Genomic DNA, 26403 nt, shown 5'->3' with positions numbered 1-26403 from the left:
TTATACTATCCCAGGTATTCCTTAAAGAGGTAGGGTTTCAAGTGTCTCCGGAAGGTGGTCAGGTGACTCCGCTGTCCTGGTGTCGTGAGGGAGCTTGTTCCACCATTGGGGTGCCAGAGCAGCGAACAGTTTTGACTGGGCTGAGTACTGAATAAGTAGTACTGAATACCTGCCAAAGCTGGTAAATGGCAAATGAACAAATACATTAAACAATGTTAAACATTAAGACACCATCACTGAAAGTAACTAATCAGAAATGAAGTAAATCTCATTCATATTACGGCTATTCTTATTTCCCTGGACTTTAATTGTGTACATTTGAATAACTTATTGAAGTGTTTTTATTCAAATACATAGGTAATTACATAGGTAATTACTCAATAATATTGTGTAAATTGTTGCCTTCATTTGTTTAAGCAGATTCATCATTTTTTACAGCGTATGTAGATTCAATATTATTGTTTTAATGTAATTATTTTTCTGATACGAGCTCTTACTGTGTTTTGGGGGGGTTAGTGGAACACAAAGGAATTCTTAGAAAATATACCAGAAGCGGGTGCAAAAAACATCAAATATTACAATCAAAATATATAAATGTTTCATGTGACCATTTCCATTTTAAATCAAATTTTTATTAATGACAGCTAAAGATATATACTGTGTTCTTATCCCAAAGCTGCAGTGCAGTATTATAAAACGTATTAGTGAATTAAATTCACTAGCGTGCACATTGTGGCTGTTAGATTAGGGAATACTCAAATATTTAAGTGACAGATAATACATAGTGAAAACATTTTTCAGTTCAACAAACCTTTCAGCTCATGTGTGGTAGTTTATCCAAAGTAAAATATTGAAATGTCAACAAAAACAGCTCTTCATTCTTTATCTTAGGCTAACAGTTGTATTGATCCAACCGTAAAATATTACAAACAAACTTGGATGGGGATATTCTCTCAGTCAAAGCCATTTCAGAAAAATAGAACATCAAGTGTTACAAAACAAAGTACACGCGTCTGCCCCAGGGCTCTAGGTCTGGCAATGTGGGACCTGAAAAATAGAGGTACAGTAGTGTCCACATCTGAATGTCAACTGTCCCAGGGAAGGTCAAGGGTCATCTTTGGATGAGTTTCCTTCTGGAGCTGACTCTGGTCCACAGGTTGCGTGCCGTCCGGGAAATTGTTGAGCCACGGGGGAGGCGCAGGCTCTTTAGTGGCTCTCTGATACAGGCCAGCACCCCTGGGTCTGAGCACCCCTGATTCTGCAAGTACTCATGGGAAATGTAGTTTATCCGCCTCAGCTGTTTGCTGTAATAGTTCCTAAGGTCACAGAGCTCCTCCACTGCAGCCTCGGAGATGATGGAGACCTGGGAGGGAGAGTTGACCAATGCTGGCCTCTGGTGGCCAGAGTCTGTAACTGCACCTGAGGGTGCTTGGACCACAGCAAGAGCAGCAGGACAGGGTTTCCTCCGCTTCTTTTGAGGGGTTGTTGATTTAGGTTTTGAATGGAGTTTTAATGGCGGTAGTGGGGATTCACTATCATTAACTTTCTCTATAATATTGATCTCTACGTCTACTTCAATGGCAGTGGGCTGGGCAGCAGCAGGGTCATTCTGGTCCTCCCCTGTCTGGCTTTCTGTCTGGTCATGGTCCTTGTCTTGTTTCCTGGCCAGATTCTGCTGCTCTTTATCCATCTTGATCAGTTTGTTGTGTCTGGGAGGGGGAGTGCTGCTGTCGTTGGGGGCAACGGGAGGAGGGGACTGGGAGGTCACCACCACCTCTTTAGCTCCAGCAGCTAATTGGTCCTCCTGTGGGAGACAACAGGAAGTGTCAGTGACCTCTGACTTTACTGAAGAACCAATCCTAAATCGAAGAAGATGGTTAATTTGGGATTGGGCATGCTGTTATACAGAACCATGTTAGTGAACCCCAATGTTAGTGTGGCATAGCGTGAGTTAGTGAAAGCATGCTCCATAATGAATCTACAGCAATGTGTGTAGACATTGATAGGACATACACACAGGACTGAGTTAGGACACAAACTATGAAAGCTGTAACAATGGTTATAAGTGTTTACAGAAATATGACATCATGCATATTTCATTATTTTATGAATAATGATGCATTCTGTAAGGAAATCGTTCAGGACCCAACGTTACATATTTGTCTTTAACCTGATTGACATACACATGGTTGCCCAGACAGTGCCATGCCATAGATGCAGTGGGTTGAATAGAGAATCAGGGAACTGTACTTTTTCTTTGGTCTCTTCAGGGGGGCACTAGAGGTCTTTCTTGACTTTCTTGGTGACAGGGGAGTTTGCAGCATTGTCACCAGATCTCTTTCCTTCTTTGGTCTTTACCTGGGACACATTTACCTGTAGGTCATCAACAACAGCTTTAACCTGTCTGTCTCTCTCTCTCTCACTCTCTCTCTCTCTCTCACACACACACTCACCTAAGCTATGTGTGGGTAATAACGTAAGCAGAGAAGGGTTTAAGGATTGACATGGGAGAACCAGAAACATGAATCATTCCCATATCAATGTGTTAGGATGATTATGATCAACCACTACCGGCACCTTGGTCACCTTTAGCAAATATCAACATGGATTAGATAAGTAGGCCTAGATCTCAGCAACACCCAAAACTACAGCTGTTGTACTGCACTTGGGGCCCTGTTGTCGGCGCATGTCTGGTATTACGCAACACTACATTGTTTAGAAAACACTACAGCACTAGAACTACAGTGATTAGGGAAATCTGGTTTGTTTACAGTAAGCGTTCTAACAACAATCAAGCGTGATGGTGGTAAGAATGATTCTACTCAAAATCTTTAAAATAACAATTAACATAGACAAAAGGGAAAAGGGAAAACGCTCTGATTTTGTTGGTGATTGAATAAATAATACAATCAATCAAAATGCTGAAAAAGAATCTAGATCCTTCATCCGATGGCCTGAAAGGAAAAGAAACTGACAACATAGTTCACTTACCTGCAGGTAAGTAGACAAGTAAGCAATAGAGGTAGATACAGAGAAGACAAAATAAACAGATTGAAAAGGCAGAGAGAAGACGGGGCAAAGAGATACAAGGAGATGAGGATTGAGACTGTGAGAAACAGGTTGAGTAAAGTACTACTTTAAAACAGGGAAATAATTACATTACACTGAAATATTTCAGTCAGAAGTGCAGAAGGAGAAATAGACAAATAAAATGTGATAAGCAGAAAAGACATCCCTGGATGAGGTATTTCAGACAAAAGTAGCTTCCTATCCTTAGTCTGCATGGACTAGAAAAATTTCCAAAAAAAAGCTATTACCGAGTAGTAATATAATTTATCATATCGATTCTGTGCAGATGAAGGAGGCCACTTTAGTCTATTGAGATGCACCCAAAGGCTTTCCTGTTTTAATGATTCCTGTACCGATTGCTGTGTAGTACTGACCGTGTTGGCGTCCAGGCCTGTCCTCCTCATCTTCATGGTGATGGAGTGACTCTGGTTCTTCAGCAGTGGGGCCTTACGACCCAGCTTCAGGTAGAAGTAGGTGGTGTACGGAGTGAAACTGAAGTCTTCACTGCGGAGAAGAGAAAAAAAGGGGGTAAACAAAGATCAACATTCTAAAAGCAACCAGCTGTGCAGTAGTACAAGTCCATTGTGACCTCCTCACAATTCTCTCCAGACTCTTTTGACAACCCTATTTGTCCTTAGTCAGTACCTGATGTAAGACAAGGATGTGTTCTTTAGGGAGGTACTGCCTGAAATGGAGACATTTTTTGTTGCAAAAGTTTTTCCTATGGTGTGCCCAACTGAACATGCCCTAGGTCATAGGCCTACCTGAGGTAGCCCTGCAGCAGTAAGCGTATTGAACTAGTAAAGGGTTTAACGTTAAGTCAGTCAGTACCTAAGGTATCCCTGCAGCAGTAGGTTTGTGATGATGGCCTCCACCTCCAGGCGAGACAGGGTGGTGGTCTGGATCATCTTCCTGCGTTTGGCCGGACCCTTCCCCATCCAGGCCTCGGTCACCTTCAAGGGGGTCAGCTTCTCGTCCAGAGAGCCCGCCAGCTCCACAATCTGGACCACATCTTTAGCATGCTGCGTGATGTCCACCGTGATGTAGTCTGGATGGAAACACAGGTAGACTAGGTATGAAGACTCAACATAAATGATGCCAGATCTTTCTATTAGATGGGAGAGTAACTCATATGCCCAATTCCAAATCTACCCCTATGCCCCTAGCACGCCATGTACGTTGGATTTGAAAAGTGGTATGTTCACCATATTGTACACATACCATTGCCATGGCGACAGACATCACACATCTCGTTGCATCCTTCATCATCCCAAACCTCATCAAAGTGAACAGCGATCACTGAGCGCCGACACCTTAAAACAATAGAGATACACACCTACTGTACCCTTGAGATCCTCACACAGCTATCTACACAACTGAAATTGTCACATAAGTAATCTAGTGATGTCAACGAGAGCGTTGTGATTGGTCCAGCTCAGTACCTGTCTACGTTCTGACAGTAGTCGACCATGGTCAGCAGCTTCTGTTGTCCTACGTTCTCCATGACAACCATGGTGCTGATCCTGAAGATGTCGTTGAAGCCAAAGTACACAATGCAGTCAGCCGGCTTATCGTCTCTGCCTGGAGGAACGGAGAGAGGACCATGGAAAAGATAAGGTAGGAGAAAAAGAAGTTAAGAGTTTTAAGAGGAAAAGTGTTTAAAAACAAAATGGCTACTCCCATGGCTACGGTCGAAGATAAAGTGCAATTGGAAAATCAGAGGGGAAAAAATACTTTTAAATGTAGAAATAGTATTCCTCCATTTCTGAGGTCAAGGGATCAGGTGTTGTTCCTAAATTATACAATCTCTGAGTAGGGAGAAAATAGTTGTCTACCTGCTCGGCCACTCTCCTGATAGTAGTTCTCTATGGACTTGCTGATGGTGTGATGGATGACAAATCTGACGTCAGGCTTGTCAATCCCCATCCCAAATGCCACAGTAGCTACCACCACCTGGATCTTGTTGGTGGCCCATTTGCGGTGAACCCGTGACTTGTCCTCTGGATTCATGTTAGCGTGGTATGGATTTGCATTGATACCTTTCTTCTGTAGGTCTGCTGACACTGTCTCTGCATCCTTCTGGGAAAACACGTACACTATCCCTGCCAAAAGCAGAAGCATAATACCTCAAGTCTGGATAACAAGCTGGTGATGATTTTGAAAATAGGACAAACTGAATTTTGACCTATCCTTAGTTTTTCCTTTCAAAGTACCTGACTGGTCCTTATATCTCTCCTTGATCAGTGCTGAGATGTCACTGATTGAATCATCACTGTTCGAGTCTTTAAGGCGTACCTGAGAGACACAAAAACAGTACAGATCCTCAATACTTCAGTGCAGAGATACAGCGGGAATCTAACAAGCATTCCCTTTAGTAACACAAGCGTGTGTATTTTTAAAGGTCAAAAGAACATCAACAGGTGTTTGCCAAGCAGGTGGAGACCAGGTGTGTATGGTTGCCATGACGCCCACCTCGTAGTAGAGGTTGGTGCGGTTGAAGGAGGCGGTGAGTGTGATTGGCTCAGGGACACACAGGATCTTCTGACAGTCCTTTAGAACACTGCTGGTTGCCGTGGCTGTCAGCCCTAGCAACGGAACCTTTGGAAATTGCCTCTTCAGGATCCCCAGGAGCTTGTAGTCTGGCGGGAGAGGAGGGGGTAGTTGGCTAACAGCCCCACACAAAACTCACAGCATACTACTTAGAATGAAGCGATCTACTGGGCATGCATTCTAAGTGGTATGCATAGAGATACATTGAAGTGTTCTGTTTAATTATATGGTGATATCCTTGTTTGGGTATTGTAATTTCAAACATAGCGTTATTAGAATTCTACTTTGAGTGATTTGTTGGAGTAGCCCTTTACCTTCCAAAACAAAGTAAGGAGACTAATAAAAAGTAAGTAGCCCATATACAGTACAGATGTACGGTCTCTCACCAGGTCTGAAGTCGTGTCCCCACTGGCTGCAGCAGTGCACCTCGTCCACAGCAATACGGCTAAGCCTGCCTACATTGTAGGCCTTCTCCAGCCTCGACATCAACAGCTTGCTCTTCGCTATCTTCTCTGGAGTCACATACAGCAGCTTGAAAGGCGCTTTGGTGTCGGTCATCCCAGCTAGGACCATTTTAGCATGTTCCTGAGGTACATATCAGAAGTCTAATCAAACACAAATCCTACAGCTATAATCCTAATCAATACCAGCCAAGTATCAATAATATGTAGAAAGTGTTTGTGTTGGTTATTACCTTACTGCTGGATGCGTTGAGAGAGACGGCTTCAACGTCGATGGACTTTAAGTACATGAGCTGATCCTCCATCAGAGAAACTAGAGGAGTTACGACCAGAGTGAAACCTGGCAGCACACAAACACACGTTAGAAGAACACTGCAGCGAGTAATGGCTGCAACCATCTGCAGTCAGGGAGATGGCTTGCTTCTAGACCAACCAGGTCAAAAGATCTGACCCATATTACCAGGGCAACATTTTAATCTTCCTATAGCAGATCACCGGGACCGCATTTTACATTCATAAACTATGTCATGGGCCGTTCTAAAGCTATTTGAATTTGTTAACCATTTGTTTACACTTTGTTCAGTCATGTTACCTCATTGGCTAGCTAGCTAACACCCTGGTAACTTCACCAGGATATCCAAACATAGAAACAAAGGAAAAGGGATAACTTTTTCAGGAGAGCAATGAATGAATGAATGACAGATTTCCTGCATGTCAACACAAACCTGACGTTCTTAAAGATAGTGTATCATTTTTAATGTAATGCATCTCAATTGGAAAATAGTGCTTTTACATCATGTAGAAACCTAATATTCCCCAAATTATTTTGTAATTTCAATGATATGTATTCGTATCAACATTTTAGCTTTTATAATAAACAAATGCATTTACAGTGTTACATATTAGTTTCTAGGGCACAACATGTGCTTCAAAAGTAAGAGAAATCCATATAGGCCCAATATAGGCTGTATCTCAATCAATTTAAAAAATCTTATTTTCTGGTGCTCCTCAATTTCATGTGGTGCTCCTAACTTTTTTAAGTTGGGTGCACCAGTGCTACCAATGAAATGTTTTAATTTATAGCCCTGTCTACAGTACGTGTTTGCACAGCACACACAATTATTCAATGAACTGTAACTTTAGTGTTTTCAGTATATGCACGTCACCTGGTGTGTATGTGTCTGTATGCATGTATGTATTTTGTGTGCGTGTGTTTGTGCGTTCTCCCCTTACCCTCAGAGCAGACTGCAGGTAGCTGATAGCAGAGGCTTTTCCCTCGTCCAGTGGGCATCACTAGGAAGAGGTCTTTATTAGACATACTAAGGTTGATGGCCTTCAGCTGGAGAGGACGAAACTTAGAGAGCTGGAACGCATCCTTCAGATTCTGCTCCAGCTCTGTAGACCACGGAAAATCTAGGTTTGGAAAGAAAACATTCAAGCATGTCAAAATACAATACTGCAATATATTCAGCCTTCAAGATTGTAGCCTACCTAATAAAATAGCACTTTGGACACAATCTACATGTTTATTTTTGCTTTAATTTAACTGTTTGCTCAATTCAGCTTCTGGAAAGATAGCCTATCTTCTTGGATGTGAACATATCAGACTTGAGTTAAAATACATGTGTATTCGATTATTTGTTATTTAAATACTTATTTTCTATGTATTTGAGTATTTTCTAATAATGTGGCCCGAATCAACTACTTCTATTGGAAGTATGTTCATTTCCTATAAATAGCCTTTTATTTGAAAGTATTTTCAAATACTTTTTTCAAAATACCTGGGTTAAATGCATGGGAGTGTATTTGAGTCAGCGTATGAGTACTGTCAAATACATACCAATATTCAACTACTTGTCTTTTCAAATAAAAATTATCTGAATACTTACTTAGAAATGTATGTGAAAGTAATTGAGATATTTGAAATAGTATTTGAACCCAGGTCTGGAACATATTATGCACACAGCAGTTTGGTTGTGATTCTCAATTCATTTAACAAACTAATAAATATATATATATATATATATATATATATATATATATATATATATATATATATATATATATACAGTACAGGTCAAAAGTTTAGACACACCTACTCATTCAAGGGTTTTTCTTAATTTTTACGATTTTCTACATTGTAGAATAATAGTGAAGACATCAAAACTATGAAATAACACATATGGAATCATGTTGTAACCAAAAAAGTTTGAAATTGTTCAAATAGCCACCCTGCCTTCATGACAGCTTTGCACACTCTTGGCATTCTCTCAACCAGCTTCATCTGGAATACTTTTCCAACAGTCTTGAAGGAGTTCCCACATATGCTTAGCACTTGTTGCCTGCTTTTCCTTCACTCTGCCCTCCGACTCATCCCAAACCATCTCAATTGGGTTGAGGTCAGGGGATTGTGGAGGCCAGGTCATCTGATGCAGCACACCATCACTCTCATTCTTGGTAAAATTGCTACTACATGGTTACTACATGATTCCATATGTGTTATTTCATAGTTTCGATTCTACAACGTAGAAAATAGTACAAATAAAGAAAAACCCTTGAATGAGTAGGTGTGTCCAAACTTTTGACTGGTACTATATATATATATATATATATATATATATATATATATATATATATATATATATATATGCACACACACACATACATGCATACATACACACAGCAATATACACTGAGTGTACAAAACATTAGGAACACCTGCTCTTTCCATGACATAGACTAGGGATGTTAAGATTAAGTGTTAATCGGTTAGCCGAAAATACAATGCTTCTCGGTCTATAGGTTAACTTGCATAATTTTGTGGAATTAATTTGGCGCATGTGTATTTTCCTTAGTCGTCATGCATTCTATTTATCACACGCGCATAGCATACAGAGCCTAGTTTGAGGAGCGGAGTAGCCTACCACCTGTCAGACAGAGTTGCTCTTCAAAAAGCCTGTAGGCTACTGGAGTGAAACCTGCTTTTGTCATTGCGCAACAAATAACAATTCTAAATGCAATCGCGTGTTAATTTTGGTGGCCACGATTAAAAAATAGCTATTTTTATTTCTCAATCTGAACTCGTAAAGCGTGCCTCCCATTCGCCATTCGGATACATAGGCTTTAGCCTGCCAACCGTTGACTATCAGCGCGTCACCCACCACTTTGCAATGTGAGCTTGTGGCAGATCATTGTTTGAAACCTGAACGTTTTACTTTACTTCAAATAATGAGGCATGTCTTACCATACTTCAAAGTAGCCTTGCGAAAATCCATCCATAGAAACGTGGAGGCAATTATTTTATAAAGACTTCATCATGCCTTTAACCAGGATTTCTCTCCTGTTCTATTGGTTTTCATTTAACTTTCTTTTGTTGTCCAGAAGCCAAAGGCACAATCCTAGTCATATTAGCAACACATCATAGTAGTTGCTATTAGATTCCCCCTCTTTCTACGTTTCTAACTGAGATTTTCATCTCTGTCACATATGGAATTAGGTGCGCACTTTAGAACTGTGTTTTTCCGCGAATTGCATTTGGGCAAATATTTGAAAATGAGGTTTTATTAGCTGCTTCATTACAGGAGTTGCATGTTAAATAATAGGTTATCAACTTTTGACAGTAAGACGATAGGCTTGCTATTGTTGCATGTTTCCATTAACCTCTTAATGAAACATTTCCGGTCCTTGTATGCATGCATAGTATCAGAGAGGAAGAGGCGACGAAGCGAGACGTTTCACTCTCGCCAAAATCTGTCCAACGCGTTACTATGGGCTTATTTTGGGCCTAAACTTGTCGCCTGCCTTCCCGCCTTGGGACGACTCCCATTGTTAGAGCGGAAACATAAGCATCTCGTCATTATATACAGATCTCTGATAGTATTTTCTGTTGGTCACGTTTATTTGACAGTTTTGATATTTATTTACCGTTTGTTGACCAATTAATGAGGGCCAGTTAGTCGACAACAAAATTGACTGAAATTTGCATCCCTAACATAGACTGATCAGGTGAATACAGGTGAACGCTATCATCCATTATTGATGTCACTTGTTAAATCCACTTCAATCAGTGTAGATCAGTGTAGATGAAGGGGAGGAGACAAGGTTAAAGAAGGATTTTTAAGCCTTGAGACAATTGAGACATGGATTGTGTATGTGTGCCATTCAGAGGGTGAATGGGCAAGATAAACGATTTAAGTGCCTTTGAACGGAGTATGTTAGTAGGTGCCAGGCGCACCGGTTTGAGTGTGTCAAGAACTGCAACGCTGCTGGGTTTTTCACACAACAGTTTCCCGTGTGTATCAAGAATGGTCCACCACCCAAAGGACAACCAGAAAACTTGACAACTGTGGGAAACATTGGAGTCTACATTCGCCAGCATCCCTGTGGAACGCTTGCAGAGTCCATGCCCTGACGATTTGAGGCTGTTCTGAGGGCAAAAGGGCGTGCAACTCAATATTAGGAACGTGTTCTTAATGTTTTGTACACTCAGCGTATATTGTACATATGTGCCACATCCTATACATTGTAGCCTCTACTGTACCATCATTCTCATAGCGCAGCAGCTCCTGCTTGGTCATTACAGGTCCAGGTCCAGAGCCTGAGGAGGATCCAGAGGGCTGGGCGGAGTCACATGCCTCCTCCAGCTTGCGGAGCAGTCGTTTCCTCCTGGAGGTCAGGCTAGCCTGCTTCTCCAGCAGCTCAGCTATCTGCAGCTCCACCACCTCCAGCTCTGCCTCCACAGAGTCCAGCTCTGCCTGCACGTCTGGGGAGGAGAATATTAACAACAAATAAAACCATCCTTATTTAACAAAGGTTTTTTTTATATGCTGTAGTCAATGTGCTCTATGGTATCTACTACTTACGATTGAGCATTCATGTAACACACATGACCCTCTGGTAGAGAGGAGAACAATAGGCTAATCACCATTTGATCTTTTAATGACTTTTTCATTCACTGCCATCAAAGTTCTCTACGGTATCTAGGCCCTACATAGAAATAATATAGAATATGAATTGAACACACATGCGCAAAGACAAGAGTGGTACCATGAATCAGAAATGGAAAACAGCAAGCTCACTTCTCTTTTAAATGCTGTGCTAAATCCTTGTAGATAAACACTGTAAATATATGTTGGCCAGGGCCTAATATCAATTATGATATCCATTTCAAAGTTTGGCACAATCTGCCCTGATTAGCTTTCCTCTGGGACCAATCCCATGTGATGCTATACGAGGAGACTGTCAGGTCTGACACCACCAAGTCACTAACGACCTGTGTTTCACAGGTAGGGCACTAATGATGTCAGACACACATCAGTCTCTCTCACAGTCACCATTATACCCCCTGGGGGAGGATAGAGTAGCACCTGTCCCTCTGGACTCACCTGCTCAGCTCAGTTCGCAAAAACAATAACATATCCAATACCTTGGATGATGAGATCTGATTCTCTATGGGTTTTTCTTCCATACTTTTGAGAAAGGGGGAGAGAAATGTGAGATCACAGTCACTTACCATTGGCACTGTCACTGTCCATTTCCAAGGCAAATCTACAAAGCAATCAACCACCTTGCAGAATTGTATCACTCTGTTGAATGAGGGGGTTAAATGTCAGTGTTATGCAATGTAGCTAGCAAGATACAGTGCCTTCAGAAAGAATTCCCACCCCTTAGTTTGTTCCTGATTTTGTTGTGTTACAGGCAGCCTGAATTTAAAATGGATTCAACTGAGATTGTGTGTCACTGGCCTACACACAATGCCCCATAATGTCAAAGTTGAATTATGTTTTTATACATTTGTACAAATTAAAAGCTGAAATGTCTTGTCAATAAGTATTCAAACCCTTTGCAATAATATAATAATATGCCATTTAGCAGACGCTTTTATCCAAAGCGACTTACAGTCATGCGTGCATACATTTTTGTGTATGGGTGGTCCCGGGGATCGAACCCACTACCTTGGCATTACAAGCGCCGTGCTCTACCAGCTGAGCTACAGAGGACCACAATGGCAAGCCTAAATAAGTTGCAATGGCAAGCCTAAATAAATTCAGAAGTAAAAATGTGCTTAACTAGTCACATAATAAGTTGCAAGGACTCACTGTGTGCAATAATAGTGTTTAACATGATTTTTTGAATGACTACCTCATCTCTGTACCCCACACATACAATTATCTGTAAGGTCCCTCAGTCAAGGAGTGAATTTCAAACACAGACTCAACCACAAAGACCATGGAGGTTTTCCAATGCCTCTCAAAGAAGGGCACCTATTGGTAGATGTGCTTTATGCACCTTCCCATTTACACAACAGATCTGTATATAATGACGAGATGCACGTCTCCGCCCTAACAATGGGAGTCGTTGTCCCAAAGGCGGGAAGGCAGGGAAGCTTAGATCCTAAATAAGCCCATAGAAACACATTGGCCTTATTTTTGGACAGATTTTAGCAAAAGTGAAACCTCTCGCTTTGTCTCTTCCTCTATGGTTTACACACACACACACCAAGCCCCTCCCCCTGCATCTCACGCCAACAAAGTTGAGAGATCACAGCTTCCTCTCTGACAAGCGGTTTCAACTCACTATTTGCATTTGAGGTTTGGTCCAGCAGAATCGGTCATATGGACACCAAAACACATTGAGACATTATTTTACTGTAATAGAGGAGAAGTTAAAAAGTTTATCGTTAGAAAAGTTGTCTCAACTACTCAAATTGCACACAGAGCAGACTACTAAAACGAGAGTATCAATGAACATTGGGGTACCGGGTACCGCTAGTAGCATTTTAGACAAAGGCTGTTATTATACTAGCTGTCTAGTTTGTGATGAATAAATGTGCAATAAGCATAAAACACAATTATAAAAGGAATTGGCAACTCGTTCTCATTCTGAGAAATAAGGTAGGCCACTTGATTTCAACATCTGAACAAAGTGGACATGCAAACATGCTTTTCAAACAGTTGGAGACAGAAAAAAGGGTGTGTTCATAACAATTCAACTGTTTAACCTTGTTAGCTAGCAAATAGATCCAAGAGGCAAATAGATCCAAGAGGCTTGATGTGACCTGTGTTCATTTTCTATAGCCTAATGCCTGCTACAAGATGTTAGTCATTATTAGTGAATGTGTTCTAGTTACATGTGTAACAAAAAAGGGCATTTTCATAGACAGACTTGAAAGCCAGATCAGTGATTATTGCAAAAAAAACACAGGTTAAACTATTTTTATAAAACAATAACATTATTAGTGGGTCTTATGGGTGTGGAAGGCTTATATTTAGTACTACTTATAGCCGAACTTCACAAGCCCTGAATTCATTAGATTATTGCTGACTGTTTGAAATGCAGTGTATTTGACCTTTAATAGTACAACAATGCATATTTAGAGAAAACATTATATTTTTTACGAGAAGCGCCCATAAGTTTGAAACAAAATCGAGATGTGATTTCTAGGCCATATCGCCCAGTCCTAAATGAGGCCAATGGTGACTTTAATTTAATTGGCCCAGCGTCGTCCGGGTTTGGCCAGTGTAGGCCGTCATTGTAAATAAGAATTTGTTCTTAACTGACTTGCCTAGTTAAATAAAGGTTAAATAAAATAAAAAAATAAACAGTTACAGAGTTGAATGCTTTGATAGGAGAAAACTGAGGATCGATCAACAACACTGTAGTTACTCCACAATACTAACCTAAATGCCAGAGTGAAAAGAAGTAAGCTTGTACAGAATAAAATATATTCCAAAACATGCATCCTGTTTGCAATAAGGCACTAAAATAAAAAACTGCATAAAATGTGGCAAAGAAAGTGTTATGTTTAGGGGAAATCCAACACAACAAACACATCACTGAGTAGCACTCCCCATATTTTCAAGCATGGTGGTGGCTGAATGTTATGGGTATGCTTGTCATCGGCAAGGACTAGGGAGGTTTTTAAGATAAAAATAAATGGAATAGAGCTAAGCACAGGCAAAATCCTAGACAAAAACCTGGTTCAGTCTGCTTTCCAACTGACACTGGGAGACAAATTCACCTTTCAGCAGGACAATAACCTAAAACACAAAGCCAAATATACACTGGAGTTGCTTACCAAGACGACATTGAATGTTCCCGAATGGCCTAGTTACAGTTTTGACAAATTGGCTTGAAAATCTATGGCAAGACTTGAAAATGGCTGTCTACCAATGATCAACAATCAACTTGAAAGAGCTTGAAGAATTTTTAAAATAATAATGTGCAAATATTGCACAATACAGGTATACAAAGCTCTAGAGACTTACCCAAAAAGACAGCTGTAATCGCTGACAAAGGTGATTCTAACATGTATTGACTCAGGGGGTTGAATACTTATGTAATCAAGATTATTATTTTATTTTATTATTTTTTATTTTACAAATGTTATAATTTTTCTTCCACTTTGACATTACAGTATTTTGTGTAGATAGTTGACAAAAAATGACAATTAAAATCCATTTTAATCTCACCTTGTAACACAACAAAATGTGGAAAAAATAAAGGGGTGTTTATACTTATGCCCCCCGTGGGAATCGAACCCACAACCATCTACCAACTGAGCTACATCCCTGCCGGCCATTCCCTCCCCTACCCTGGACGACGCTGGGCCAATTGTGCGCCACCCCATGGGTCTCCCGGTCGCGGCCGGCTACAACAGAGCCTGGATTCGAACCAGTGCGCCACTCGGGAGACATAAATAACATGTAATACATTGCTTACAATCTTTCTCCCTCAACATTGGATATGTAAGGGATAATCAACGAGGGGCTATGGAAAATAATGAATGAGGTGGAAGGTGTATTCCACTACATGCTAGCAGAGTGGAACTGACCTTCCAAGAAGTTGCATTATTTTCTAGAGAACGCAGAGTCCCGGGTTGATTATCCCTTTTATACCATGGCTATAATTTAACACATTTGCCGCTAGAAATGTATTCATCATCCACTGAGGTAGCTAGCAAGCTTACTAGAGAGCTACAGTAGTTGCTATGGTAACCAAACAAACAGACCTGCTAGTTTAGCTAACCAAAGCATCAGTCCTAGCTTGCCATTATGAAAATCGAATTCAACAATGCCAATAATGTTTTCAATTCGACTATTGCTTTCAAAAGCAGCTCAAACATAAATTAGAACATGTAAGAATGGACTATTGCCATTGAATTCTACCGTGCAAATATACTGTGCGTTATTTAAGCAATAATGCCCGAGGAGGTGTGGTATATGGCCAATATACCATGGCTAAGGGCTGTTCTTATGCACGACGCAACACGTGGTGCCTAGACACAGCCCTTAGCCGTGGTATATTGGCCATATATCATAAACCCCTGAGGAGCCTTATTGCTATTATAAACTGGTTACCAATGTAATTAGAGCAGTAAAACTACATGTTTTGTCATACCCCTGGTATATGGTCTGATATACCATTGCCTTCAGCCAATCAGAATTCAGGGCTCAAACCACCCAGTTTATAAAGGGAAATAATGCACGCTCTAGAATGCCCTTCAATCCAATCAGAAACAAGTATTCAACAATACCATGGTATAATGTGCATTAACAAAATATATATTCTAAAATGTATGCATAAAATACACTTTGAATCTATCCATACATGGACAAGCTGTTTCCTTGAGCTTTTGGCAAGCAGGCCGGAATGTAAACATTTATTGTGTAAAGTAAACGGACATTTGTGTGAACCGGGAAAGCCCCCACCCTTCCTCTTCCTCCATGTGGCTTTACTCTTTTACTTAGATTTTTCTTCACCACATTAGATAGCTAGCCAATGATAGTTAGATAGCTAATTGATTGCCAATGATCAACCACCCTAGCAGTACGTTAACCAGCATCCATCCGGAATCAGCCACCTGCTCCAAACAGCTAATGTTAATGTTAGCCAACCTTGCTGACTAGCTAAAAAAAACATTTTGACAGCTACATATTTGGCTAGCCAATAATGATCCTAACGTGTGGAACGAAATTATTGAAAAGGAAGGAAAAGGGAAAGAGGAATTGAAAGAACAAAGCAAAGCAACACTCACCGATGACCATTCACTCGTCCCACTACTTGAGTTTGCACTGTTTATTTGCACTCCCTTTTTTCTTGATGGTTGCTAGACAGCTCGCGCCGGTGAAAAAAAATTTTTTTGTGCAGACCAATCAGATTGCGGTTGCTTTCACCTTCTCCACCGTATGGGGTACATTCAACAAAACAACTGCAATCAACGCTGAACCAATGTTTTATTTTATTCAATTTTACAATATAATACAACCTAGAAAACATTTCCATCCAGAATATTCACATGTGTATGTAGGCAGGGCAGACATTTTCCAACAACTACCTAGTTATATTCAGCAGAGACGTGCTCTCCTTAACCTTTTCACGAGACAGCCCTTTAGAATGTTGAATGCACCCCTGATATTGTCCGGAAGAATAATATTTTTGATGTAACCAAGAAGGCGTGTTTCCGGAAGACGTGGCTAGTGCAACAGTGGCAGCTGTTGTAATAGCACTTGAACGTGTATTTTAGTAAAATACAATTAACAGTGTCAACCTTTATATTTTACAAGCTGTAGATTCATTGTCAAAATGATCTCTCTAACGGACTCACAGAGTAAGGCGATTTCTATTTTATCTAACGGTTGTTGCTTGCCAACTTGTTCCAGCTCTTTGGCTAACGTTCGTTAGCAAGCTAGCCTCAGCTACATTACTAACGCTAAGTTAAGCTAGGCTATTCTCTTAATGTGAGGAAACCAGCTAGAAATAGCTAACTAGCTGAATAGTATTTTTTTGCTAGATAGAGTGACCATTGACAGCTAACGTTAGCTAGCTAATTAATGACATTCATTCTGAGCCAGATGGCTAGCTAGGGAGCGAGGATGTCAATTGAAACCACAGGAGGTTGGTGGCACCTAATTGGGGAGGACGGGCTCGTGGAATATGTGGAATGGTATGTTGCATGCCATCCATTCGCTCCGTTACCGCCATTGTTATGAGCCGTCCTCCCCTCAGCAGCCTCCTGTGATTGAAACATATGAACGTTAGTGTGCTTGGATACTTGAAATAATATGATTCCTCTTTCTTGCAGAGATCGGAATGGGACTAACAGGCTTCGGTGTGTTTTTCCTCTTCTTTGGAATGATCCTGTTTTTTGACAAAGCCCTCCTTGCAATAGGAAATGTGAGTGATTTCACCATCCACAGTTCATATTCAGAATGTTTGCCTACCTTCTGCAGTTACATACACAAGGCTTACGTTTTGCACTATTTATTGGACGTTGGTGTGATCTGCAATTCCATTATCTCTGAGTGACACTGAGAAACACACAGCTGCAGAGTCAGAGCTCCTTGTCTGAGGGTTAATGGTCGTTCACTCTGTGTGTGCCTTTCTGTCTCTCTCTCTCTCTCTCAACTGAGAACAATCACCACCTTATAGAGTAGTGGAGAGTTGTAGGGTTTAATTGTGAAGTACTCTGTCATTGTCAACAAACATTGACATTGTCCGTTCCCTGTCCCTTCTATCTCTCTCTATAGATCCTGTTTGTGGCTGGCCTGTCGTTTGTTATCGGTCTGGAGAGGACCTTCCGCTTCTTCTTCCAGAAACACAAGATGAAGGCCACCAGCTTCTTCCTGGGTGGAGTGTTGATCGTTCTTATTGGCTGGCCCATTGTGGGCGTGGTCCTGGAGGTCTATGGTTTTTTCCTTTTATTCAGGTGGGTACAGTACAGTACAGGCCCCAGGCTCAGTTTGCTAAGCTTATCTTTAGAATAAGATCCAGTCTGGAGGGAAACAAGCCAAGGAAAGCTTTGTTTGTCCTGTCAACTGTGTCTTGCCCCCGCCCCCTGTTGAGCGCAGCCCCCATTTGATGCAAGGGCTTTGCTGCGTGTAAAGATCCGTAGTCCGTCATCATGTGCTTGCTGTTGTCAACTAACTCTCTCTCTTTCTCTCCCCCCTCTCTTTCTCTTTCTCTTTCTCTTCTCCAGGGGTTTCTTCCCAGTGGCAGTAGGCTTCATCAGAAGGATACCCATCCTGGGCTCCCTGCTAAACCTCCCATTCATCAGTGGGGTGAGTACAGTGATGTAGTGGTAAAAAAAATCTGATCGCCGGTTACGGTGAAAAAAGTAACGCTCCTATAGTTTCAATTCATTTTTCCCGGTGGGTAAACTGTGTTTTACTTGTGTTTATCCTCCACTACACCACTGAGTGAGTAAAACGATGGGAACAGGAGCTACAATGCAGTGGTTGCTGTGTGGGCTGAGGTAGTTACACTAAAGACAACACATGGTCCACTTGGGCTCTGACAGTGGTTCTGGAAGGCTGTAGTGTCTCATACTGTGTCACTCAATCTTCTATCATATAAGAGTGTGTGTTTGTGTGTGTGTGTGTGTGTTTTGAGGTGTATGTTCGTGGAGTCACTTGTTTTGATGAGAATGTGTCTCTTTAAAGCCTTCGTAATTAACTCTGAGGACAATCCGCAGTCTTGGTCAGTCGCTGCAGATTTTCCCTTGCATGTGAGCATGATTCACATCTGTTTATAATGTATGTCATACTGTAATGTTTCCTTATGCCTGACCAGAGTAGGGAATCATTGGTATTGGAAATAATTTATACTAGGGCAACAGCATTTATCCTACACACCATTTTGTATAGTCTACTCAATCAGTCACGTCAAGCAAACATTTCATTGCCCATGTACAACTATGCACTAAATGTTTTAGTCAAGCTTTTCGATGTCATCTATTTTGCTCTACTTTGCAAAGGGGACGGTAGACTGTTGACTTATATTTGTATTTTCTCTCTGTCTTTCAGTTCGTGGACAAAGTGGGAGAGAGCAACACCATGGTATAACGGTGACTTTTTGTTTATTAAGAAAAAAAAAATTATATTTATAATACAGAAGTCCTCATAAAGCCACTTTACCCCCATTGGTCAATCGCTTACCTCCAACAGTTAGCTAGGTCATTTTCATGATAATTTATATATTAAGACCTCTTCCCATTTTTTAAAGGGAAAACTGTCTGCTTTTCTGTATCTTGATTCTGCAATTTTAAGGTCCGTACCAGTCCTGGTTGCTACGGGCGACTGTTACTAATGAATCTGGAGTTGGTTACGATGGCTACCCCAGAATGTTTTACATGTCATTGTTGAATGCTGCTCTCCTCTGCTGGAGAACTCCCCATGAGAAGCAGAGTTCCTCTAACGGACTGAAGAGAGCCAGCGTCCATTTTCGCTCTCTTACTCTGCTATTGAATGTAGACAAACTCACCATGTCATCGCCTCTGAAGACAGCCTCTGGACATACTCAGAAGAGGTGTGGAGGAGGAGCACTGGTCCTATTGTTACATTATAGATGGGGCCAGATCTTAGACCATGTTAGGGTTTCTTGACCATATGATCAGACCGGGGAAAACTCGAAGCCATAGTTATAGGTGGTTTCCTGGTCAGGTATTGGAAAGACTCCTGGTCCTACTTATGGTGCCTGTGCTTTCTCACACAGGACTAAAACTTGAGAAAATAGCTTTACTTTCCTTTTCTCTCACGCCTGTTATGAGTACCAGATCTGGCAGTTGCATATTGTCCCCTTATTTTTCTGTCATTTCTGTGTATGACTGGATGAGAGAACTTCTGTAGATTCTTTTTTTTTTTTTTAAGCGGAGTGTACTGAATGGAATGGTTACATGTGAAATGACAATACTTTGACAATGTTTTGTCTGACACTTTTGTAATTACACTTTTTTTTTTTTAAACTTGCGTTGTGCCATTGTCATTCATTGTGTTTTGATTGTGTCAAATTGAAAATATACTGAACAAAAATATAAATGCAACATGTAAAGTGTTGGTCCCATGTTTCATGAGATGAAATAAAAGATCCCAGAAATGTTCCATACGAACAAAAATCTTATTTCTCGCAACTTTTGTGCACACATTTGTTTACATTCCTGTTAGTGAAAATGTCTCCTTTGCCAAGATAATCCATCCACCTGACAGGTGTGGCATATCAAGAAGCTGATTAAACAGCATGATCATTACACAGGTGCACATTGTGTTGGGGACAATAAAAGGCCACTCTAAAATGTGCAGTTTTGTCACACAACACAATGTCACAGATGTCTCAAGTTTTGAGGAAGCGTGCAATTGGTATGCTGACTGCAGGAACGTCCACCAGAGCTGTTGCCAGAGAAATGAATGTTTATTTCTCTACCATAAGCCACCTCCAATGTCGTTTTAATGAATTTGGCAGTACATCCAACCGGCCTCACAACCGCAGACCATGTGTAACCACGCCAGCCCAGGACCTCCACGTCCGGCTTCTTCACCTGCGGGATCGTTTGAGACCAGCCACCCGAACAGCTGATGAAACTGAGGAGTATTTCTGTCTATAATAAAGCACTTTTGTGGGGAAACACTGATTCTGATTGGCTGGGGCTGGCTCCCCAGTGGGTGGGCGCCCCTGCCCAGTCATGTAAAATCCATAGATTAGGGCCTAATTAATTGATTTATTTCCTTATATGAACTGTAACTCAGTAAAATCGTTGAAATTGTTGCATGTTGCGTTTATATTGTTGTTCAGAAAGTTTTCAGACCCCTTGACTTTTTCCACATTTTGTTACGTTACAGCCTTATTCTAAAATTGATTAAATTGTTTTTTTCCCTCATCAATCTACACACAATACCCCATAATGACAAAGAAAAAACAGGTTTTTGGAAATTTTAGCAAATCTATTAACAATAAAAAACTGGTTGGTGTGAGGTGTGACCCAGGTGCGGCGCAGGATATATAGAAGGCAGTAGGCAGAGATGGTGAAACAAGGATCTTTACTGGTGGTCTCAAAGCCAGAATACAAAATAACGGACTTATCACGATAAAAGAAAGGCGGAGCAAATAAGTCTCCAAAAACCGGCTGACAGCCAAAATACGAAATACTACCTAAGACTGAAACAAATACCGAAACAGGGAGAACACTTCTCAAGTACCTGTACATAGGTCTCCGATCAGACACTGAGTAGTACTGCTGGACATAGAGAAACTAGCAGAGAAAACTGAGCAAGGGAACACAAGGAAGTGAGAGCATAAATACACATGTGAACAGGTAGACACAGGTGACACAAATAAGATAATGATTAGTCCAGACTGTGAGTGAGGAGTTGCCTAAGGTTGTCAGAGGATGACACCTAGTGGGTCACTCCGGAACTGCCACCCCCTCCTGTAACAACTTAAGTATTCAGACCCTTTACTCAGTACTTTGTTGAAGCCCTTTTGGCAGCTGTATTTGGGGAGTTTCTCCCATTCTTCTCTGCAGATCCTCTCAAGCTCTGTCAGGTTGGATGGGGAGAGTCGCTGCACAGCAATTTCCAGGTCTCTCCAGAGATGTTCGATCAGGTTCAAGTCCGGGCTCTGGCTGGGCCACTCAAGGATATTCAGAGACTTGTCCCGAAGCCACTCCTACGTTGTCTTTTCTGTGTGCTTAGGGTAGTTGTCCTGTTAGAAGGTGAACCTTTGCCCCAGTCTGAGGTCCTGAGCGCTCTGAAGCAGGTTTTCATCAAGGATCTCTCTGTACTTTGCTCCGTTCATCTTTCCCTCAATCCTGACTAGTGTCCCAATCCCTGCTGCTGAAAAACATCCCCACAGCATGATGCTGCCACCACCATGCTTCACCGGTAGGGATGGTGCCAGGTTTCCTCCAGACGTGACGCTTGACATTCATGCCAAAGAGTTCAATCTTGGTTTCATCAGACCGGAAAATATTTTTTCTCATAGTATGAGTCCTTTAGGTGCCCTTTGGCAAACTCCATGCGGGCTGTCATGTGCCTTTTACTGAGGAGTGGCTTCTGTCTGGCCACTCTACCATAAATGCATGATTGGTGGAGTGCTGCAGAGATGGTTGTCCTTCTGGAAGGTTCTCCCATCTCCACAGAGGAACTCTGGAGCTTTGTCAGAGTGACCATCGGGTTCTTGGTTACCTCCCTGACCAAGGGCCTTCTCCCCCGATTGCTCAGTTTGGCCGGGCGGCCAGCTCTAGGAAGAGTCTTGGTGGTTCCAAACTTCTTCCATTTAAGAATGATTGAGGCCGCTGTGTTCTTGGGGACCTTCAATGTTGCAAACATTTTTTGGTACCCTTCCCCAGATCTGTGCCTCGACATAATCCTGTCTCGACCTCATGGCTTAGTTTTTGCTCTGACATGCACTGTCAACTGTGGGACCTTATATAGACAGGTGTGTGCCTTTCCAAATGATGTCCAATCAATTGAATGTACCACAGGTGGACTCCAATCAAGTTGTAGAAACATCTGAGGGATGATCAATGGAAACAGGATGCACCTGAGCTCAATTTCAAGTGTCATAGCAAAGGGTCTGAATACTTATGTAAATAAGGTATTTCTGTTTTTGTTTTTTTATAAATTAGCTAGTATTTCTAAAAACCTGTTTTCGCTTTGTCATTATAGGGTATTGTGTGTAGATTGATGAGGATTATTATATTTGAATCCATTTTAGAATAAGGCTGTAACGTAACAAAATGTTGAAAAAGTCAAGGGGTCTGAATACATTCCAAATGCACTGTAGATGGCAGGATAACCTTGGGGCTGGACCAGGGGCATTTCAGCCTGTCTATTTAGCCTATGCCAAACAAGGCACTTGCATACACTATGGTAATAGACTCACAGGTCACAGGGTCAATAACATGACATCACTACTCTCATGAATGGACTTTATGAAAATGGAACACATTATAATGGCAGGCCTGTTTTTATCCCAACATTTATGCAAAGAGAATGTAAGATTGTTGTGCTTTATTTGTATTTTTTTTATTTACAAGCGCCGTGCTCAGCTGGTAGAGCACGGTGCTTGTAACGCCAGGGTAGTGGGTTCGAACCCCGGGACCACCCATACACAAAAATGTATGCATGCATGACTGTAAGTCGCTTTGGATAAAAGCGTCTGCTAAATGGCATATTATATATTATATTATATTATATTTAACTAAGCAAGTGCAGATGGCCCTACTATTATTTGGTTCATTTTTAATGTATGAATAACATTTGGAATAATGTATTATTAGTCTCCATACACATTACATTGTCGGCATATGCTAGGCCTACTTGTCTACTTCTCTGCAATTGTTTAGTTTTAGTTGTGGATTGTTTACCAGCATTAGGCTAGGTATAATAATTGATGGTAATGTCAATGAGAATCCCAGGGAACCCATCACCTCCAGCTTCCCTGAGTCTATCCCAATCAAACACTCCTACATTCATTGCGAGGCTGTCAGCTGTTCATTCATAAAAACGACCAGGCATCTATTCATGAACCGCTTCAGTGCACAAGAAGAAAACATATCAATATTTCCAAAGCAATTACTTTCATTTTTTACAACAGTAAGAATACTGATAGTGTCTCAGCATTTTGCATTAAATGGCTTCTTTCTTGACTTTTGATAAAATATGACCTTATACAGTGCCTTCACAAAGTATTCACATCCCTTGACTTTTTCAAAATGGTGTTGTTTTACAGCCTGAATTTCAAAGGGATTAAATTGAGATTTTTTGTTTGCCACTGGCCTACATAATATCAAATAATGTCCCATAATGTCAAAGTGGAATTATATTTTTTGAACATTTTCAAAGTATTCAACCCCTTTGTAATGGCAAGCCTAATTAAGTTCAGGAGTAAAAATGTGCTTAACAAGTCACATAATAAGTTGCATGGACTCAGTAATAGATTTTTAACATTCTTTTTGAATGAGGGCATAAATACGAGTCTCAAAGTCTCATCTCTGAGGGTACCTATTGGTAGATGGGATTTTCTTTCTCATAAAAGCAGACATTGAATATCCCTTTGAGCATGGTGAAGTTATTAATTACACTTTGGATGGTGTATCAATACACCCAGTCGCTACAAAGATTAAGGCGTCCTTCCTAACTCACTGAGTACCACTATTCATATTTTCAAGCACGGGGGTGGCTGCATCATGTTATGGGTATGCTTGTCATCGGCAAGGACTAGGGAGTTTTTTTTTGTTGATAAAAATATATGTAATAGAGCTAAGCACAGGCAGAATCCTAGAGGAAAACCTAGTTCCGTCAGCTTTCCAACAGACACTGGGAGACAAATTCACCTTTCAACAGGACAATAACCTAAAACACAAAGCCAAATATACACTGGAGTTGCTTACCAAGACAACATTGAATGTTCCTAGTTACAGTTTTGACTTAAATCATCTTGAAAATGGCTGTCTAGCAAAGAGCAACAACCAACTTGACAGAGCTTGAAGAATTTGAAAATAATAATATGCATTATTGTACAATCCAGGTGTGCAAAGCTCTTAGAGACCCAGAAAGACTCACAGCTGTAATCGCTGCCAAAGGTGAGTCTAACATGTATTGACTCAGGGGGTTGAATACTTACAGTATGTAATCAAGATATATTACTGTTTTATTTTTCATGAATTATTTACAAATGTTAGATTTTATTTCAACTTTGACATTACAGAGTATTTTGTGTAGATCGTTGACAAAAAATGACAATTCAATCCATTTTAATCCCACCTTGTAACACAACAAAATGTGTAAAAAGTAAAGGGGTGTGAATACTTTCTGAAGGCACTGTAGATCTATGATTGCCTTTGGCAGCTAACTGTATTCATTAAATGTGTATTGTGTACATTCAAATGTGAGTAATGATTTGATTGGTTCCTCTCTGCGCTTGGAGTCCACCTATCTTTCATCAAATTGACATGACCTATCGCTGTTGACATCCATAACCCCTTGCGCTGTGGGCTACGAGGTCTCCCCCACCCGTCCAATATAAATACAGGGATAACACTTGTCAAGGCACACAACTTCTGCCCTTTTTCACTTGAAACGGATCTCTACGGGCATAACAGGGATCTAATATCCTCCGTCGCAATGAAAGTAAGTTGCCTATTGAGGTACATTTTAATCTTTGCGCACACAAATGATTACCTTCTTGTCATTTATTTTGAACGCATATTTGTTTTACATTGTCCGCTTCTTCATACAGCATAACTCTAATTTTAACTGTTTCAGGGTGTGAGGACTATTGCAGCTTATGCACTTGTTCTTTTATTTCTGGCAACGCTCGTCTCCCATTCGTTGAGCGCACCGAAGGGCAGTTTCCAGAGGAGAAATTGGTCGCCTCAGGCAATGCTGTACCTCAAGGGCACCCGTATGTCTACTTTATTAGCCTAATCATACTTTGCATTCCTTTGACACACCTTTTAAATGTATTTCTGCATTTATGTCCCCCACAGAGAGTAATTGGAAATAATATGCATTTATTAGCTGTTTTTGTGGCACAACTATAATTATCATTAATGTAAAGAGATTAACATTATAATTTAAATCTGAAGTTGTCCAATGATTTCCTTATTATGTATGTTTATTCATGAATGCAACTAAAATATATTGTATTTCATAACTGTGTATGACTGTGGGTATGTTGTTATTACAGAGGGACGGCGGTTTATCAGCGAGGACAGAAAAGAGGGAGATGTATATGACACATTACATTTAGGTAAATACAATACACTTGTATTTGGCAGTATGTACACATTCTTCTTTTGTATGGCTCTTCTACTGTATGGCTCTGTAAAGTAGTGCACTGTATGGGGAATATGGTGATTTGAGATTTTACCATCATCTTTTACTTTTACCTATCATTACTCTGTATGACATCCTCTTTTCAGAGACTCGCAGTCAGAACACAGAGAAACTCACTGTGAACCAGGCAGCCACAGTCCTGCTCAACTTCCTGCAGCAAGCCAAGGAGGACGGTGAGTTGGGTCATATTGGAACCTACAGTACTGGTTAAGGATACAACCAAGCTAGCTTGGAAACCCACCTCAATAGGCACCAATTCAGGCATTGGGTTCCCCCAACTACATCCAAGCTATAGGTTTGAAATGGCCACAAAGTTAATTGCACTGTTATATTTTTTCATTTCAGGAGAGGAAAATCCTGAACAACTGTACTTTCAAGACTTGCCGGCATGGAAAAGAGAGTACTTCTGATGTATTTTATAATGTATTTGTTATTGTTGATAACATTCTAATCTGTTGCATCTGTTGATCTCTTGTTGTTGGATGTAGAATATTTAATGTGATGTGAGAAAAACACTGGACTGAAAATGTTTGAATGTATTGTTTAATAAAATGTTTAATAAAATTATTTTGAATTCATAGCAACACTTGTCTAAGGGTACATCTGATCATATAAGTAATGTGTTCAGGACTAGGGTTGGCCATCCCAGGCTATAGAGAGAGAGACCTCTCAATGCAATTCCTCATACAGTGGGGAAAAAAAGTATTTAG

The 26403-nt window shown here is 40.8% G+C and overlaps 3 protein-coding genes across 7 annotated transcripts; 2 read left to right on the top strand and 1 right to left on the bottom strand.

The window, feature by feature from the left end:
- Window positions 1-1628: 1628 nt before the first annotated feature.
- Window positions 1629-16218, bottom strand: LOC121546298 (ATP-dependent DNA helicase Q1). 2 transcript variants are annotated; one of them, XM_041857488.2, is made up of 15 exons: window positions 16117-16218; window positions 11593-11665; window positions 10621-10842; window positions 7314-7493; window positions 6314-6420; window positions 6006-6204; window positions 5542-5708; window positions 5283-5364; window positions 4905-5171; window positions 4512-4650; window positions 4291-4382; window positions 3901-4117; window positions 3444-3573; window positions 2251-2373; window positions 1629-1804 (listed from the first exon to the last, which is right to left on the bottom strand). In XM_041857488.2, exons 2-14 carry the CDS (start codon window positions 11612-11614, stop codon window positions 2278-2280), a joined length of 1920 nt encoding a protein of 639 aa, XP_041713422.1. In that variant the 5' UTR covers window positions 11615-11665; window positions 16117-16218; the 3' UTR covers window positions 1629-1804; window positions 2251-2277. The 2 variants fall into 2 exon arrangements, with proteins under 2 accessions (XP_041713422.1, XP_041713423.1); XM_041857489.2 differs by having other exon boundaries at window positions 2251-2358.
- Window positions 16219-16522: 304 nt separating this feature from the next.
- On the top strand, window positions 16523-19825 carry LOC121546300 (vesicle transport protein GOT1B). Of its 4 annotated transcripts, none has more exons than XM_041857491.2 (6): window positions 16523-16689; window positions 17164-17255; window positions 17609-17787; window positions 18058-18139; window positions 18884-18916; window positions 19127-19825. In XM_041857491.2, exons 1-6 carry the CDS (start codon window positions 16665-16667, stop codon window positions 19220-19222), a joined length of 507 nt encoding a protein of 168 aa, XP_041713425.1. In that variant the 5' UTR covers window positions 16523-16664; the 3' UTR covers window positions 19223-19825. The 4 variants fall into 4 exon arrangements, 3 of the variants coding, with proteins under 3 accessions (XP_041713425.1, XP_041713427.1, XP_041713426.1); XR_005996355.2 differs by lacking the exon at window positions 19127-19825 and adding an exon at window positions 18521-18585 and having other exon boundaries at window positions 16524-16689; window positions 18884-18943; XM_041857493.2 differs by lacking the exon at window positions 19127-19825 and adding an exon at window positions 18521-18557 and having other exon boundaries at window positions 16524-16689; window positions 18884-18943.
- A 4879-nt stretch (window positions 19826-24704) lies between these two features.
- Window positions 24705-26266, top strand: spx (spexin hormone). The gene is made up of 5 exons (XM_041857494.2): window positions 24705-24985; window positions 25121-25259; window positions 25545-25607; window positions 25780-25866; window positions 26039-26266. Exons 1-5 carry the CDS (start codon window positions 24980-24982, stop codon window positions 26101-26103), a joined length of 360 nt encoding a protein of 119 aa, XP_041713428.1. The 5' UTR covers window positions 24705-24979; the 3' UTR covers window positions 26104-26266.
- Window positions 26267-26403: the final 137 nt, after the last annotated feature.

The sequence above is a fragment of the Coregonus clupeaformis genome, unplaced genomic scaffold (genome assembly GCF_020615455.1).
Source record: "Coregonus clupeaformis isolate EN_2021a unplaced genomic scaffold, ASM2061545v1 scaf0013, whole genome shotgun sequence".
Classification (NCBI taxonomy): Eukaryota; Metazoa; Chordata; class Actinopteri; order Salmoniformes; family Salmonidae; genus Coregonus; species Coregonus clupeaformis.
The sequence above is the reverse complement of the archived record's forward strand: the minus strand, read 5'-3'. Positions and strand labels throughout refer to the sequence as shown.

Bases quoted from the DNA above. Each gene is read 5' to 3' on its own strand.
- LOC121546300 (XM_041857491.2), top strand. From the start codon at position 16,665: ATGATCTCTCTAACGGACTCACAGA. The intron at 16,690-17,163 runs GTAAGGCGATTT...TCTTTCTTGCAG, and splicing joins CTCTCTAACGGACTCACAGA to AGATCGGAATGGGACTAACA. The intron at 17,256-17,608 runs GTGAGTGATTTC...CTCTCTCTATAG, and splicing joins CCCTCCTTGCAATAGGAAAT to ATCCTGTTTGTGGCTGGCCT.
- LOC121546298 (XM_041857488.2), bottom strand. From the start codon at position 11,614: ATGGACAGTGACAGTGCCAATG. The intron at 7,494-10,620 runs GTACAGTAGAGG...TTCCAAACCTAG, and splicing joins GCTGCGCTATGAGAATGATG to ATTTTCCGTGGTCTACAGAG. The intron at 5,709-6,005 runs GTGAGAGACCGT...CTCTCCCGCCAG, and splicing joins GGGACACGACTTCAGACCTG to ACTACAAGCTCCTGGGGATC.
- spx (XM_041857494.2), top strand. The intron at 25,608-25,779 runs GTAAATACAATA...TCCTCTTTTCAG, and splicing joins ATATGACACATTACATTTAG to AGACTCGCAGTCAGAACACA. The intron at 25,867-26,038 runs GTGAGTTGGGTC...TTTTCATTTCAG, and splicing joins GCAGCAAGCCAAGGAGGACG to GAGAGGAAAATCCTGAACAA.